Source organism: Bubalus bubalis, chromosome X (genome assembly GCF_019923935.1).
Source record: "Bubalus bubalis isolate 160015118507 breed Murrah chromosome X, NDDB_SH_1, whole genome shotgun sequence".
Taxonomy (NCBI): Eukaryota; Metazoa; Chordata; class Mammalia; order Artiodactyla; family Bovidae; genus Bubalus; species Bubalus bubalis.
In genome coordinates, this window is record NC_059181.1 from 46,094,713 (window position 1) to 46,108,516 (window position 13,804).

The following is a 13,804-nucleotide window of genomic DNA, read 5'->3' on the forward strand; positions in this document are numbered from 1 at the left end:
CCAACAATGTGATTTATGGTGGGGGCTCTGAGTTACCTGGTATCAGTTCATCTTCTGAGGGGACTGTATACAGGGATCAGCCACAAGTGCAGTGATAAAGCTTTAACAAAACCTTAAGAAACGTGAGTGTGCTTTCCTGGGGGCAATACTCCATGCATATTGTCACATATTTATTCTGGAAAGTAACATTGTCCTCACTCCACAGGAATAGGAAAATTGAAGCTCTCTGTTTGGTACTTTCTTATACTCCACTTTATGCTTCTTCCCTTGGCTGATTTTCATCTGTATCATTTAGGTTTCATAAGGCATAACCATGAGTATACCAATTAATTCTGCGAGTCTTGCAGTGAATTGTCAAACCAAACATCTATTTCTGCTTTATTGACTATGCCAAAGCCTTTGACTGTGTGGATCACAATAAACTGTGGAAAATTCTGAAAGAGATGGGAATACCAGACTACCTGATCTGCCTCTTGAGAAACATGTATACAGGTCAGGAAGCAACAGTTAGAACTGGACATGGAACAACAGACTGGTTCCAAATAGGAAAACGAGTACATCAAGGCTGTATATTGTCACCCTGCTTATTTAACTTATATGCAGAGTACATCATGAGAAATGCTGGGCTGGAAGAAACACAAGCTGGAATCAAGATTGCCGGGAGAAATATCAATAACCTCAGATATGCAGATGACACCACCCTTATGGCAGAAAGTGAAGAGGAACTAAAAAGCCTCTTAATGAAAGTGAAAGAGGAGAGTGAAAAAGTTGGCTTAAAGTTCAACATTCAGAAAACGAAGATCATGGCATCCGGTTTCACACTTTATTTTTTTGGGCTCCAAAATCACTGCAGATGATGACTGCAGCCATGAAATTAAAAGACGCTTACTCCTTGGAAGGAAAGTTATGACCAACCTAAATAGCATATTCAAAAGCAGAGACATTACTTTGCCAACAAAGGTCTGTCTAGTCAAGGCTATGGTTTTTCCTGTGGTCATGTATGGATGTGAGAGTTGGACTGTGAAGAAGGCTGAGTGCTGAAGAATTGATGCTTTTGAACTGTGGTGTTGGAGAAGACTCTTGAGAGTCCCTTGGACTGCAAGAGATCCAACCAGTCCATTCTGAAGGAGATCAGCCCTGGGATTTATTTGGAAGGAATGATGCTAAAGCTGAAACTCCAGTACTTTGGCCACCTCATGTGAAGAGTTGACTCATTGGAAAAGACTCTGATGCTGGGAGGGATTGGGGGCAGGAGGAGAAGGGGACGACAGAGGATGAGATGGCTGAATGGCATCACTGACTCGATGGACGTGAGTCTGAGTGAACTCCGGGAATTGGTGATGGACAGGGAGGCCTGGCGTATTGCGATTCATGGGGTCACAAAGAGCCGGACACAACTGAGCGACTGAACTGAACTGAACTGAACCGAAGGGTGTTATTTGGGATCTCTAGACTCTCAACTGGTGTCAGAAGGAAGGGTTGTCTTGTGTGAACTCTTTCCCCTAACTTCTCAATTGCTCTAACATTCACAATATGGTAGAATTTTCCTTGTCTTCTGAGACTTAGTTCAAACATTTCCTTCTTTGGTAGAGATGTCTAATGTTCATTCATATCTAGTTCTCCTGCCCTTCTGAGTTTGTAGGACTTTTACAGTTTTCTGTTTCCTTAAAGGTGGGTGAGGCCATATGATCAGTTCTGGCTAGAGAATTTAACTGTAAGTGAGAAACAATCTAGGGCTCTCTCTTCAGCTGTGGTGATTATAGAACTACATCTTGAGATGGAGGTGTAGCAAGGCAGCAGAAGCCCAGATTGTGTACTATCACATGGGTGATAGCTGCTCTGGAAAGTCACCTGGACTCAGAGTAGGATTTGTATGAGCAAGAAATAAACTCCTATATGTTAAGCCATTAAGATGCATATTGATGTATGAATACAGTGCAATATTGTAAATCAATTATCATTCAATTTACAATAAATAAATTTAAAAAAATAAAATGGATAAACAACAAGGAAAAAAAAAGATTTGAGGGAATATCTTTTATTGCAGTATACTAAACTTATCCTGACTGATTACAAAGATCTTCCTCAATCAGAATTAACCACTCCATTTTCTGAGTGCCTTGAGGACTTCATCCATCCTTGTTATGGCCCATGTTTATATGTTCTCACTGAACTCTGAGACTGTAGGCAGAGATTTTATTTTAGTCATCTTGGTACCTCTTGTGTACCAACCACAAGGCCTAGCCCAGATTATATATTTAGGACATGCAAGTTGAATCTAATTCAGTTGGTTGGCAGCATGGCTGTTGTGGAGATGGACAAAGCCTCACCTAAAAAGCTGCCTTGAAGGACCTATTGGTGAGTTAAATAGAAGTAATACAGGCTTCTGAAGGACAAAGGACCATGCACCATTCCTTTCACTCTTCCCCAATTATATGAGAAAACACTCATGGCCTACTAGAGAAAAAAGAAAGAATTGGGAGAGATGGAACCAGAATAGTGTGCTTCTAGTGAACATGAAGTAACCTCCAAAATTCCTCTCCAACCATATTGGGAAACCCAGATGGTCTAATATACCTATGACCAGGCTAAACTGTTGCACTGCAGGCGGTTGTACTTGGGGGAATGCTGAGATCTCATTTTGTTATCTTGGACCTGATAAGTAAAGGCCTGGGTGAGCAAGGTCTATCTAACCAGCATTCTATTCTATGCAGGACAGAAGCCTCTGGGAGGCAGGGGTAAGCAGGTCAATATAAATAGGGAAATTCCAAAGGGTCCAAAAGTTAAGCAGGCTAAGCAGTAGAGTGGTGGCCTCAGTGACTAAAACACTGAAGTAAGCCAAAACCCACAGCAGAGACCTTGGGCCTCCTTCTATTTGCTCTTGGTACTAGGGACAAAAGGACCAGTGGTCGTAGTCATCTGTTGGAAGCCTACACTAGAAAACTTAAAGAGACAGGGCTCTTGAGGAGAATTTAGAGAGTGAAACTCATTCATATGCTAGTATCAGCTCATTCTATATTCTTGCTTCCAACTCCCCTCAATTCATGTGACACCCAGGAACACTCTAAGAGTAAGCAACTCTGAGATCAGTTTGAAGCAGATTGGGAGATGCACGACGAATAAGCATTTTATAGGGATCAGTGTTTATTTCTTCTGGAGAAAGGCAGGTGAAGTAGTACCAGAACATACAAACTATTATTGTGTCTCTGCTGGGTAACATAAGATTCCACACAGGAGCCTTGTGGACAGCAAGGAGCATGTATGTGTAGGAGACATCATGATGAAATAAACACTTTGGGGGATGGATAAATATGTCTATTTCAGAGGAAACAGGACTGGAAGCATTAGAAAATAGCTGGAGGTGAGGGATTCCTAAGTGATATGTATTCTGGTTAGGTTCAAAAAGCAGCTTTTAAGATCATGTGAGTGCACAGGGCAAGTACTGGACTTGGCAGCTGCAAGGAAAAGGAGCAAAGTCAGGTCTTTAAGACTTGTCAAAGGGTGAAGTGACATGAATGACAGTCCTACCCATAAAGATATTTGAAGTGCCTCTGTTACAGAATCAAACTTGGTTATTCAAAAGAAATGACATGGAAGGCCACAGACAGCCCATCGTATGCCTGGCTATAGAACAACAGGACTGGTAGGCGAGGCTGGGATAAGCTGCCTCCACCAGGCAAATTCCCTTTATTTAGAACTTGGTAAAACATACACACACAAAATAGCATGAGAGCTATGCCTAGAGGTGTCTTTTACTTCTTTTATTGAACTCCATAAATATTTTCATAAGGCTTTGTGTCATTACAACATCATATTTTTGTTAAACATTTTTTAAACACACAACTTTGACACTTGTTTGACAGGGTCAAACAATCAGATAGAAGAAATGAAATAATAAACTGGCAAGTGCAGAGCAGCAGGGGTAATCAAAATCACTGTTGCCCATCCATCCACCCCAGCCCACCCCATCCCCAAAGCACTAAAAGATCACTATTTGGTTTCACACTAGAATTGTTAGAACTCTCTTGTTGCGGTCCTTACACATCCTTTAGAGATATACATGTAGAAGTGATGAGAGAGAGAGAGGGAGAAAGAGGAGTTGAGCTTCTGGATTAGGCCATTCTATGGCAGGTTCCAAGCCTTTTGGAGAGCAAGCCAGGCCTCATTGAAGTGAGGAAAGGGGATCTCTGGGCTATGCAGAAAGAGAGATTTACAGATTCCTTGGGGAGAGCACTGCTGTGGGGACACAGAATAGGCTTGGATTCTGAACTCAGGTAATGGAGGATCCCCTTGAGGCTGTCCATCACTGGTCTGCTTGCTGTCATTGGTTAGGTGAATTTTCTGACCAATGGTAAACTGATTTCTTATTGTTCTCACAAGTTATTGGCATCTGATGAGACCAGTGAGTTGGGTGAGTGAGAGGTAGGTGGAAAAGAGGTGATAATCCCTGATCCTGGAGCTCTGTGTCCTGCTTCCCTGGACACAGTCCCAGAGGAGCAGGAAGGGGGTGTGGTAGGGAGCTTGGCCAAGAGAAGTTGTAGCTCCAGGGACCTGTCCAAGAATCCCCTTTTGGTGTGCCCCCAAGCTCTGGAGAAACATGTCAAGGCCAGGCCTAATGGGAAAGAATGGAAAGTGGGAAAATAATGTACACTCAAGGGAGGCCTACACAGCCAGATATTCTGTTTGACAGGGAGGTCAATTTAGCTTAGGCACTCAGTACCAGGTTCCTTGCCAACGGAGCTTAAGTAGTTGGGTCTTGTGCTGAGCAGTGGTGGCCAGTCCCGAGCTCTAGCCCTCTGCTCAATTCAGGCTTATCCTTGGCTTACTCCTCAAGTCTCATTTGGGTGTGGTGGAATGTGAGCTTAAACAGCTTGTAATTTGATTCCCAAAGAGGAAAAATTTCCAGGCTGGACAGGGCCTGGTCTGGATCAGGAAGCATAAAAGCAGCAATCAAGCTAGCTATGTTAAGTGTCCCATGCAGCCACAGCTGCTGCTCATTAAGCTGAGGTCCTTTCATGATGAAGTCTTCTCCCACAGGGTCCAGGACAGACTCAATCTCCTCACTAGAATGGCTCTCCATAGTAGGGCCCATCTTTATTCCTTTGTACTACATTCTTCTTACTATTCAAGGTCTATCTACCCAAGAGGCCATGTGGAGAGGAGGAATAGGGAGTACACATAGGGAGCCTGTCTCTTTGTGTGGGAAGTGTAAAGCCTGCCAAAAATGAACCTGAGGGCAGCAACTCTGCCTTAGATCCTTTCTCCACAGGGAAATGTCCTCTGGGTTTCTCACTTGCTTACTTCAAATGTGGTGGGATGGGAGAATGTTGGAAATAGGGCATTCTTTGAGTTCCAGAAGTGCTTTAATTATGCTCATACCAGCAATCCTCCTGTGTAGGGGAGAGCAGGGGAAAGAAAGAAAACAGGGAGGAAGATGGAAGGAGCCATGGAAGATTATCCATGCAATCTGCTAACAATGGGGCAAGTTACACCTAAGTTAGGAACTTTAAGTACATATCTTGGACTGAGGACGTCTCTTTCCATGCCCATCTTTATTCTTTTCTACAAGAGATTACTCTCAGCCCTGGATTCTGTCTAGGTCAATAATTTGAATACAGCTGATGATCTTGGTCAGGTGAGCTCTGTTTTGACCTCTCACAGACTCTGAACAATGCTTCCTAAACAATGTGCAAATGTGAAGCAGGTATAACCAGGCTGCTGAACTGACTGCAGTGGGGAACCATATCCTAAACCTACCTGTTACTGGAGACAGTTGAATCCCTCCTTCAAGGGGCAGAGTCTCAGCCTCTTTGCTTCTAGTTCAGACTTTTTAAGTTAGGGGAGGAAGAAGCCTAGAAGAAACCCCATAACCAAAGTGGCATGAAGAAGAGAGTAACTGACCCAAACTAAACCCCAGATACAAAACTGTCATGACCCAGCAGTGCTACAACATGGGAACCCCTAGTGCTAGAAGAAGAAACAGCCCAAATGCAGAACATTTTCTGAACAAAAGTCCCTTCTAGTATCATTATTCTGATGTTCTCTTACTTCTGTTTAGTTTCAATCCCTCCACAACACCTAAAGCACAGTGAAAGCAATAGAAATATTGAGCAGTTATGTCACAGGGCACAACAGAGCATGTCCAGACTGGTATGACTAGGACAGAAGATGCAGGAAAAAGGCTATTTGGGGTAACTGCAGGGCTGCAGAAACATTCGCAGATGATCAGTCGAGGGAGAGGAGAAAGGGGATCCTTCCTTTACCCAATGAGAAGTAAAAGGAAAAAAAAGAAATTCAAAATTCCCAAACTCCACCATATTAAATTAAATTCAAAAGTCATCAGCATCAGTATCATCAGGAAAGCAAAAAAACAATACAACACATCTATGTTAATAATGACAAGTCAATGAATCATTCACAGGAGAGCAAAAAGATTATTTCAACAAAAAAGGAACAAATAGAAATGTAAGTTTCTGAAAGTAAAGGGGAGGGGGGCAGGATAAGAACAGAAAACTTTTTAAGGGATCACGTGTTTGAAAGTCATTGGTACTTCTTCCTACCAACTACAGATTTTACTTGCCCAAAACAACAGAAAACATTTTTGGTCCTTCTGCGTGTGTGTGTGTGAGTGTGAGTGTGTGTGAGTGTGTGAGTGTGTGTGTGTGTGTGTGTGTGTGTAGTTGGGTGTGTGGGTGTGTACACTCAAGACTTTGTGTGTTTTTGTGTATGTGTGTGTATGCATGTGTGTGTATATGTATATATATATATATAAATTTCAACAGTGCTTCTCCAAAAAAAGGTCCATCTATAAATATAATTTTATTTATTTTAAAATTATCTACCTCCCTGTTGGTATTATTTTTTGAAGGGGGTTAACCTGCTGAAGTTTTGCCAGAATGGTGACTGGCTGCGCTTGGGTTCGGTGAACTCAAAGACCTGCGACTGAGCGATGCCATCGGGGACCAGGTATTGGCCCTGGTTTAACGGGTCCTGTGGTGGTGGGTAGGAAGGAGGAACTGAGCGGGCAGAGTTGACACCTAGAGTAGATGGGAGATCAAAGGGAAATGGTATAAATTAAGTAGCAAGGGGCTTCTCAAATCACCTAGTGCCCCACTTTTAATCCTTATCTATATTCAGAACAGAATAAGCTGAAGCACAAAGCATATGATTCAGAATGCAAGGATGATTTCTCTGTTGCTCCCAAATACCTTTTTCATTTGCTGGTCAGTGTCTGAAATTTCAACATTACAGCTTCTCTGTTTGTCTTTGTTTGATGACTTGATCCCATTACCCTGGAAGCAATGTCACATTAAGCCATCATATATCATATTAAGCCATTGGCAGGTCAGTGAGAAGGAGACACTTCTAAAAGTGAGTATTTTGCTGTTTTTTATTCTTATTGTTTTCCATCTTTATTGAGATATAACTGACATAACATTGTGTAAGTGTTAAGATGTTAGTGTGATGATTCATTACATGTATATACTGTGGAATAATTACCACAATAAGGTTAGTTAACACATCCATCACCTCACACAATTACTTTTGTTCGTGGTAAGAACATTTAAGAACCTCCTAAGTATGTAATACTCTTAGCACCTCCTAAGTATACAATAGAGTATTGTTAACTATATTAACCATACTGTATATTATATCCCCAGAACTTCATCATATAACTAGAAGTTTGTGCCCTTTGACCAACAAATCCCCACTTTCCTCAATGCCAACCCCAAACCCTGGCAACCAGCAATCTATTTTCTGTTTCTATAACTTTCCTTTTTTCAGCTTGCACTTAAAAGAGACATCAGATAATATGTGTATTTTATGACTTATTTCTCAAAGCATAACTCCCTAAAGACCATTCATATTTCCATAAATGATAGGATTTCTTTCTTTTTATGGCTGAACAGTATACCATGGTGTGTATGTATATGTCTTTATTGGGTATATGGTTTATAAATAATTTCTCCTATTTCATAGGGAGCCTTTTCATTTTGTTAATAGTTTGTCTTTTGCTGAGCAGATTACAAGTCCCACTTGCTTATTTTTGTTTCTCTGGCTTGTGCTTTAGGTGTTATATTTAAATCTCATTGGCAAGACCAATGTCAAGGAGTATTTTCTCTATGTTTTCTTCTAGGATTTCTACATATGTGGGTCTTACACATAAATCATTAATCTGCTTTGAGTTAATTTTTGTGACTGGTGTAGTATGGGGGGGGTTGATACAGTCCTCTGCATGTAAATATCTAATTTTCCCATAGCCATTTATAAAAGAGTAGTTTTCCCTTGTGTTTCCACCCTGGCTCAGTGGTAAAGAATCTGCCTTCAATGCAGGAGATGCAGGTTCGATCCCTGGATTGGGAAGATACCCTGGAGAAGGAAATGGCAACCCACTCCAGTATTCTTGCCTGGGTAAGCCCATGGACAGAGGAGCCTGGTGGGCTACAGTCCATGGGGTCGCAAAGAATTGGACATCATAAGCAACTAAAACAAAAACAACAAAATTTCCCTTTCTGAATATTCTTGGGCCCCTTACAAATAGTAGTTGAACATAAGTATGGTTTTATAATTGGGCCCTCAATTCTGTTCCACTCATGTATATGTTGAAACTTTTTTGATTACTATAGTTTTGTAATATAGTTTGAAATCGGGATGTATGATTGCCCCCAATTTTGTTCTTCTTTCTCAGAATTTCTTTGGTAAATTGGGCTCTGTTCTGGTTTCATATGAATTTTAGGACTCTTTTTTTTTTCCTCCTTCTATGAAAAATGCCATGGAATTTGAGATAAGGATTACACCAAATATACAGATGGCTTTGTGTAATAAGGTCATTTCCACAATATCATCTTGTAATCCATGAATATGTGATATCTTTCCATTTATTTGCTTTTTTCAAATTTTTTTCATAAATATCTAATAGATTTAAATGTACAGATCTTTAACTTTCTTGGTAAACCTATTCCTAAATATTTTATTATTTTATTCTATTGCAAAGGGTGTTATGTTGTTAATTTCTCTGTGGATGTTTATTGTTATTGAAACAAAATTGATTTTTGTACAACTGATTTTGTATACTGAAATATTACTGAATTCCTTGACTATTCGAATATTTTTATGTCTTAAGAGTCTCTACAGTTTTGTACGTATGAAATCATGTCATCTGCAAACAGAGATAATTGACTTCTGACTTTAATTGCTTTTTCTTTCCTGACCACTCTGGCTAGGATTTTCAGAGTTATGTCAAATAGGAGTGGTGAGAGTTGGTGTCCTTCTCTTTTCCCTGATCTTAGGGGAAATGCTTTCAAACTCTTACCACTGAATATGATGTTATTAGCAGTGAACTTGTCATAAAATTTGAGGTGATTATGTGACTTTTGCCTTTCTCTGTAAATGTGGTATATATTTATTGATTTGCATATGTAGACAATGTCTGCATCCTAGACATGAATCACACTTGATGATGGTGCATGATCTATTTACATGTTGTTGAATTTGGTTTGCTAGTATTTTGTTGAGAATTTTTGCATCTATACTCATCAAGGTTATTGGCCTGTATTACCTAGTAGTATCTTTATCCAGCTTTGGTTTTGGGGTAATGCTGGGCTCATAAAATGAGTTTGAGAGTGTTCCTTTCACTTCAAGTTTTTGGACTAGTTTGAGAAGGACTGGTGTTAATTCTTATTGAAAGGTTTCATGAAAATCACCAGTGAAATAACCTGTCACTGGGCATTTCTTTGTTGGGAGGTTTGACTGATTAAATCATCTCATTTGTTATTTGCCTGTTCACATTTTGTATTTTTTCCCAATTGAGACATAATAGACATATTACATTGTATAAGATTAAGGTATGCAACATAATGATTTGATATATGTATATACTGGAAAAAGATAAGCACATAAAGGTTACTTAACATCCATCACATCACAGAGTTACAAAAGTTTTTATATTCTGATGAGAACTTTTAAGATCTATTCTCCTAGAAAATTTCAAATATACAATATAGCTTTGCTAACTATAGTATTCATGCTGTATATCACACTTCCCTTGTTGTTGTTCAATCGCTCAGCTATGTCTGACTCTTTTTGACCCCATGGACTACAGCACGCCAGGCTTCCCTGTCCTTCACCATCTCACAGAGTTTCCTCAAACTCATATCCATTGAGTTGGTGATACCACTCAGTCATCTCGTCCTCTGTCTTCCCCTTCTCCTCTTGTCTTCAATCTTTCCCAGCAAGGGAGTCTTTTCCAATGAGTTGGCTCTTTGCATCAGGTGCGCAAAGTATTGGAGTTTCACCTTCACCATCAGTCCTTCGAATGAATATTCAGGGTTGATTTCCTTTAGGATTGACTAGTATGATGTCCTTGCAGTCCAAGGGGCTCTCAAGAGTCTTCTCCAAAACCTCAGTTAGAAAACATCAATTCTTAGGTGCTCAGCCTTCTTTATGAATCAACTCTTATATCCATACATGACTGGAAAAACCATAGCTTTGACTATACTCTGTCAGCAGAGTAGGCCTCTGCTTTTTGATACACTCTCTAGGTTTGTCATAGTTTTTCTTCAAAAGAGCAAGTGTCTTTTAAGTTCATGGCTGCAGTCACCAGCTGCAGTGATTTTGGAGCCCCAAAAAATAAACTCTGTCACTGTTTCCATTGTTTCCAAATCTATTTACCATGAAGTGATGTGACCAGATGCCATGATCTTCATTTTTTGAATGTTGAGCTTTAAGTCAGGTTTTTCACTCTCCTCTTTCAACTTCATCAAGAGGCTCTTTAATTTCTCTTAACTTTCTGCCATAAGGGCAGTGTCATTTGCGTATTTGACGTTGATGTTTGAATATTGAATATTTGAATACTGATATTTCTCCTGGCAATCTTGATTCCAGCTTGTATTTCATCCAGCCTAGCATTTTGCATGATGTACTCTGCATATAAGTTAAATAATCAAGGTGACAATATACAACCTTGATGTTCTGCTTTCCTATTTTGAACCAGTCTGTCATTTCATGTCCAGTTCTAACTGCTGCTTCTTGACCTGCATACAGGTTTCTCAGAAGGCAGATAAGGTGGTTTGGTATTCTCATCTCTTTAAGAATTTTCCATAGGTTGTTGTGATCCACACAATCAAAGACTTTAGCAGAAGTAGATTTTATTTTTTTCTGGAATTCTCTTGCTTTTCCTATGGTCCAACTGATGCTGGCACTTTGATCTCTGGTTCCTCTACCTTTTCTAAATTCAGCTTGTAAATCTGGAATTCTCAGATCATATACTGTTGAAGCCTAGCTTGAAGGATTTTTAGCATTACCTTGCTAGTGTGTGAAATGACTGCAATTGTATGGTAGCTTGAACATTCTTTGGCATTGCCCTTCTATGGGATTGGAATAAAAACTGACCTTTTCCAGTCTTTTGGCCACTCCTAGTTTTCCAAATTTGCTGGCATATTGAATGCAGCATTATAACAGCATCACCTTTTAGGATATGAAATAGCTCAGCTGGAATTCCATCACCTCCACTAGCTTTGTTCGTAGTGATGCTTCTCAAGGCACACTTGACTTAGCACTCCAGGATGTCTGGCTCTAGGTAAATGATCACACCATCATGGTTATCTATGTCATTATGATTTTTTTTGTATAGTTCTCCTGTGTATTCTTGCCACATTTTCTTAATATCTTCTGCTTCTGTTAGGTCCATACTGTTCCTGTCCTTTATTGTGCCCATGAAGCATGAAATGTTCCCTTGGAAGCTTCAATTTTCTTGAAGAGATCTCTAGTCTTTCCCATTCTATTGTTTTCCTCTATTTCTTTCATTGTTCACTTCAGAAGGCTTTCTTATCTCTCCTTGTTCTTCTCTGGAACTTTGCATTCAGATGGGTATATCATTCCATTGCTCCTTTGCCTTTAGCTTCTCTTTTCTCAGCTATTTGTAAGGCCTCCTCATTTTGCCTTTTTGTATTTCTTCTTCTTTGGGATGGTTTTGATCACCACATCCTCTACTATGTTTAAACCTCTGTCAATAGTTCTTCAGGTACTCTGTCTATCATATCTCTTGAATCTATTTGTCACTTCCACTGTATAATCATAAGGGATTTGATTTAGGTCATACCTGAATGGCCTATTGGTTTTCTATACTTTCCTGAATTTATGTCTGAATTTTGCAATAAGCAGTTCATGATCTGAGCTACAGTCAGCTCCTGGTCTTGTTTTTTCTCCATCTTTGGCTGCAAAGAGTATAATCAATCTGATTTTGGTATTTGACCATCTGGTGATGTCCATGTGTAGAGTCATTTCTTGTGTTGTTGGAAGAGGGTGTTTGCTATGACCAGTGCATTCTCTTGGGATTACTCTGTTAGCCTTTGCCTTGCTTCATTTTGTACTCTAAGGCCAAAGTTGCTTGTTACTCTAGGTATCTCTTGACTTCCTACTTTTGCATTCCAGTCCCATATGATGAAAAGGACATCTTTTTTTCCATGTTAGCTCTTGAATGTCTCTATATTTTTATCACATTTACCTATTTTCCCTAACCAACACTCCTTGCATGTGGCAAACACCAATCTCTTCTCTGTTTCTATGAAGTCAGTTTTATTAGATTCCCCACATAAGTGAGATCATGAAATATTTGTCTTTTTTTCTCTGCAATATTTCTTTTAGCAGAATACCTTCCAGGTTAGTCCGTGATGTGGAAAAGACAAGATTTCCTTCTTTATGACTGAATAATGTTTTATTGTGTGTGTATTTATCCATTCATCTGTCAAAGACACTTAGGTGGTTTCTGTGTCTTGTTTTTCAGTCGCTCAGTCATGTCTGACTCTTTGCAATCCAATGGACTGCATCCTGCCATGCTTCCCTATCCTTCACCATCTGGAGCTTGCTCAAACTCATGTCCATTGAGTTTGGATACTGAGTGATGCCATCCAATCATCTCATCCTCTGTGTCTTGGTTACTATAAATAATGCTGTAACAAACGTGGGGTACAAAGATCTCTTCAAGATAGCTATTTCATTTCTTTAGATATATATTCAGAACTGGAACTGAATTATATAGTAGTTCTATTTTTAAATTTTGAGGAACCTCCATATTATTTTTCATAACAGCTGTATCAATTTACATTCTCACCAGCAGAACACAAGGGTTCTTTTTTCTCTACATCTTTCCCAGCACTTGTCAGCACTTTTCTTTTGTTAACAGCCATTCTGGAAGGTGTGAGGTAATATTTCACTGTGGTTTTTATTTGCATTTCCTGATGATTAACGATGCAGAGAAATTTTCATGTATATGGTAGCTATTGGAAAATTTTCTTTGGAAAATGGGTATTTATGAATTCTGCACATTTTAAAAATTAATTTTTATTGGAATATAGTTTATTTACAATGTTGCATTAGTTTCTGCTGTATGACAAAGTCAATCAGTTATACATATCATATATCCACTCTTTTTTAGATTCTTTTCTTATAAAGGTCATTATATCTTTGCGACCCCATGGACTGTAGCCTACCAGGCTCCTCTGTCCATGGGATTTTCCAGACAAGAATACAGGAGTGGGTTGCTGTTTCCTTCTCCAGGGGATCTTCCCAGCCCAAGGATCGAACCCCATTCTCCTGCATTGTAGGCAGACGCTTTTACCATCTGAGCCACCAGGGAAGTCTATAAAGGTCATTACAGAGTATTAAATAGAGTTCCCTGTGCTATACAGTATGTTCTTACTAGTTACATGTCAATCCCAATCTCCCAGTTTATCCCTCTCCTGCTTTCTGACTTTGCAACTATAAGTTTGTTTTCTATATCTGTGACTCTATTTCTGTTTTGTAA

At 39.6% G+C, this 13,804-nt stretch overlaps 1 protein-coding gene across 13 annotated transcripts in view; it reads right to left on the reverse strand.

The window, feature by feature from the left end:
• Positions 1-6,800: 6,800 nt before the first annotated feature.
• Positions 6,801-13,804, reverse strand: part of ARHGEF9 (Cdc42 guanine nucleotide exchange factor 9) — a 386,748-nt gene continuing 379,744 nt past the window's right edge. For all 13 annotated transcript variants that reach the window (XM_025276866.2, XM_025276865.2, XM_025276863.2 and 10 more), the window contains one exon: positions 6,801-7,037. In XM_025276866.2, coding sequence (XP_025132651.1) covers positions 6,856-7,037 — 182 coding nt within the window. In that variant the 3' untranslated portion in view covers positions 6,801-6,855. The remainder of the gene's footprint in view (positions 7,038-13,804) is intronic.